This window comes from Hevea brasiliensis, chromosome 11 (genome assembly GCF_030052815.1).
Source record: "Hevea brasiliensis isolate MT/VB/25A 57/8 chromosome 11, ASM3005281v1, whole genome shotgun sequence".
Lineage (NCBI taxonomy): Eukaryota > Viridiplantae > Streptophyta > Magnoliopsida > Malpighiales > Euphorbiaceae > Hevea > Hevea brasiliensis.
In genome coordinates this window covers 94,668,505-94,672,452 of record NC_079503.1, presented here as the reverse complement: position 1 = coordinate 94,672,452, position 3,948 = coordinate 94,668,505, and the positions used below count along the sequence as shown (strand labels likewise).

At 34.8% G+C, this 3,948-nt stretch overlaps 1 protein-coding gene across 1 annotated transcript; it reads left to right on the top strand.

Annotated features, from left to right (window-relative positions):
- Positions 1-377: 377 nt before the first annotated feature.
- Positions 378-3,448, top strand: LOC131170689 (transcription factor bHLH112-like). The gene is made up of 7 exons (XM_058130375.1): positions 378-816; positions 1,129-1,750; positions 1,833-1,940; positions 2,069-2,134; positions 2,262-2,327; positions 2,480-2,530; positions 2,656-3,448. Exons 1-7 carry the CDS (start codon positions 467-469, stop codon positions 2,800-2,802), a joined length of 1,410 nt encoding a protein of 469 aa, XP_057986358.1. The 5' UTR covers positions 378-466; the 3' UTR covers positions 2,803-3,448.
- The last annotated feature ends 500 nt before the right edge of the window (positions 3,449-3,948 follow it).

The following is a 3,948-nucleotide window of genomic DNA, read 5'->3' as shown; positions in this document are numbered from 1 at the left end:
AAGAGCCACTAGATTTAAATTAAATATATTATAATTAAGTCCAAATTTTTGACATGGCATCTTGATTAAAACCCATATATCATCATCACTCCACATCCCTTTGCTTATAAGGAACAAGAATTTTCCAAGAAAAAAAAAATATTTTTATATATATTCTAAAAATTAAAAAAAAAATTAATTTACAAAAGATTTAAAGTAAAGAAAATGAAGAAAAATTCGATTCAAAATGTCTCTTCTCATTTGTCCAATCCCCTTTGATTTGTCAACTTAGTGTCTGGTGAATTCCTTTGTCCGTACCCTTCAACCGTTTCATGTATATAAATTACACTAGATCATACACCGGTATATTATATTAATATATATAGAGAGAGAGACAGAGGGAGAAGAGAGAGATATATAGAGCGCTCAAAGTCACAACAAGGAGGAGGAAGATAAAAGAGAAAGACAGAATACAAAGTTCTTGGCCATGGCAGAGGAGTTTCAGACCGGGATTTGCGGCGGGAACTGGTGCAGCTTGTCGACTAGTGTGTTCATGGGTGGCTCATCACCTTGCTCTGCGGGGATTAACGCAAATGACATGGGAACATATGGGTCATGGATGGAGCCAAGATCATGCAAGCTCGATTCCAATAATATTAGTAATAATAGTAATTCACTCTCTGAGGGCTCAGTTATTTTGCAAGATTCGCAAAAGCCTCAGCAGACTGATTCTGATAGCGCTGGTAGTAGTATTTTGATGGATTCCACCTTGCAAATGATGGGTTTTGGGTTATCATCTTCATCATCATCCTCCTCAGATTGGAGCCAAACTTTACTGTAAGTCTTTTATGGATCAAGATTCGAGATTAAGCTTCGTGATATAGATATAAAGTTTGGTGTGTTTTTCCCTTCTTTTTTTTAAAAAATATTTTATTGTTCTAATTATGGTTGAATTCAAGTATTTAAAGACCTTAAAAGTCCAAAGCTTCAACTACAAGTTAGAAGAAGAATATCAAATGACTTGGTTTATAATTTATGTTTAGAAAAGGAAGTCAATATGATCATTAATTTAGTTTTTTTTTTTAATTTTAATTATCAAGTGGCAAAAATTTTATATCAATCAGATTCGTTTTTGTTTTCTTTTTATAGTCGAGGAAATGGAAGAGCTGAGAATTACAATTCCATACTGCAAGAAGAAATGAATTCTTCGGGGATAAACACTTGTTCTCAAATCCGAAAAGATTGGAGTCCAAAGAGCTTTACTAGTACGGGGGAAGATTCAGCCATTAACGCCTTTAAAGCAATAAATCAAGATTTCTCTTTACAGCAACAAAGGCTAAATCCTTTAAGGAGCCCCGGGAACTCTACAGCAGCAACTTGCCAGGGCTTATCCACAGGATTTTCAATGGGGTCAGCATCTTATGGCTACCCTTCAGCATTGATACAAAGTTTATTTGACCCTGATCCTCAGCCACAGCAATCTCTTTTCAACAACCGGAACATGAACTATTCATCCCCTTCAAATTATGGGAACATCTTGAATGAACTATCCCCTTCTTGGCCTAAACTTGCTCCTTTTCTAAAACCATCATTGCCAAAGCAGCAGCAGCTGCCTGCAGGTGGCTTACACTTCTCTAACAATACACCCTTTTGGAATGCCTCAGCAACTGCTCTAAATGATATTGGAGCCAGTTTTATACCCTCTTCTCAACCTCAATTTCTTGTGCCAACTTTTGATGAGAAACCCAGTTGTCCCAACTTCAACCCAAAGGTAAAGATTTATGATGATTGTTCATCAATAGATTTATAACTAGGGTTTGAGCTAAATCCTTTTGCGGGAACTTATATTTCAGACTAACAATGAAGAAGTTCGAGATTCAGGATCAGTGGTTAAGAAAGGAAGTGAACCAGCATTCAAAAGGCCTCGAATTGAAACGCCATCGCCATTACCAACTTTTAAGGTACAACCTATTTGATCCGGCTTTTCACTAGTGGGAAATTTTAGCTTTTTTCCTATAAATTTTTTGTTTTCTTATGCTTTTTCCTTTTGTATTTTAAATCAAGTGAATGATACCCTTGTTATGATCAGGTCCGGAAAGAGAAGCTTGGGGACCGAATAACTGCCCTTCAGCAATTGGTTTCACCTTTTGGAAAGGTAAGTCTCTGGATTTATTTATTATTTGTATTGCAAAGAGTACCCCAATGGCCATTCACTTTGTGGCTTTAATTGAAAGTTCAACAATTTGTTTAAAAATTAAACTGATAGTGTCTGTTTCTTTCAGACTGATACTGCATCTGTTCTCCATGAAGCCATCGAGTATATCAAGTTCCTCCACGATCAAGTCAGTGTATGTTGCCTAATCTTCTGCTTAGAGTTAAGATTCAACAAGTTTAAGCGAAAAAATCCTATAGCTACTTAATTTAAACAAGATTATTACTATAGGAACTATACGATTAGCTAGTTCTGATACATCTGCTTTGATTTGGCCAATGCCTGCAGGTTTTAAGTACTCCATATATGAAAAATGGCAGTCCCATTCAACATCATCAGGTGCTTCACAGATCTTTTTCCCCCTTTGGTTCCTGACATTTATTTTATATTAACTTGATGATTGCTTAAAGATTATATATTCTATTTATCACATTAGAATTTGACAGGGTATATTGATATTGCAGGGTGCTGAAAATTTGAATGACCCAGAAGGGTCAAAAGATCTAAAAAGCCGAGGACTGTGTCTTGTGCCTATCTCAAGCACATTCCCAGTAGCCAATGAGACCACAGCAGATTTCTGGACGCCAACATTTGGAGGTACTTTCAGGTAGAGAGAGAGAGAGAGAAAGAGAGAGATGAACAAAATTAAAGAGTTTGAAACCCTATTGGAATTGGTTTTCTACATATCTAGTATAGTATCATTTCAACCAATATGGGATTGATAACTTCAATACAAAAAGAGAAGATTATTAGGAGCTCAATTGTTGTGCTAGCTGTACCAGTCTTGAGCGGAAAGCTAAAGAAAACAAAGAAAAAAGAGAAAAAGAAGAGAGGTAAAGAAAAGGAAATCACCCTTCAAAGATCGACAGGCAATGCTGGGACAGCTGCAAGCAGAATGATGTAGGGCTAGCAAATGATTAGTGACTCTTAAAGATAAATATATAAATATATTTTTATATAGATTTTGTATCCCAAGTATTATTTATATTATGTATAGGTAATTAAGAGGTGGGTTAAGCACAGGAACAAGTGTTAAATTTAGCTTAAAAAAATTAACATTTATAGTTAATTGAGAGCTGAATTTAGCAGATGGGGCAACAATATTAATAATAATAGTTGCCTTTTGTTCCTGTGGATCTGGCACACCACCACCTTTTAATTTTTATTCAAGAAAAAGAAAAAAAAAATTATAATTGTACTGATTGGATTCTAATTCAAAAATATAAGTGAGTGGAGCTCATTCGATTGCTGTTATAACTTTTTCATTTGTTTATATGTTTAGAATGTGCTAGTGGAAGTCAGAGGCCAAGCCCACTGTTCCCGCTTTTAAGGGTTTTTTTTTTTTTTTTTTTTTTTTTTTTTTTTTTTTTTTAATCTTTCTTCCCTTCTGTATTCACAATGAAAAAGAACCTCCATGCTCACGCGTGTCTGTAATGCGCATTACTGATTTGCTCAATAGGAATTCGAATTTAATAACTTACAGTTTTATAAACGACTTCAATACTAATAAGCTAATAAGTTGGCTACTCTCCATCAAAGGTTGTTTTAAAAGTTTGCAGTTAGACCCTTAATTGCTGCTAAATACCCTCTTAATCTCAAACTAATCATTTGCGTTTTGTGTTAATTAAATTTAATTATATAAGAACTTATCCTTAAACAGAGGATTATTTATAATTGTGTACAACTTTATCAAGCATCAATCTGCTGCTGCCTGCCATAACTACTGTTGTCATAACCTATTCTTGTTTTCTTGTGTT

Coding starts and splice junctions, on each gene's coding strand:
- LOC131170689 (XM_058130375.1), top strand. CDS start 467: ATGGCAGAGGAGTTTCAGACCGGGATTTGCGGCGGGAACTGGTGCAGC. Junction 817..1,128: donor GATTGGAGCCAAACTTTACT/GTAAGTCTTTTA, acceptor TTCTTTTTATAG/TCGAGGAAATGGAAGAGCTG. Junction 1,941..2,068: donor CGCCATTACCAACTTTTAAG/GTACAACCTATT, acceptor TGTTATGATCAG/GTCCGGAAAGAGAAGCTTGG.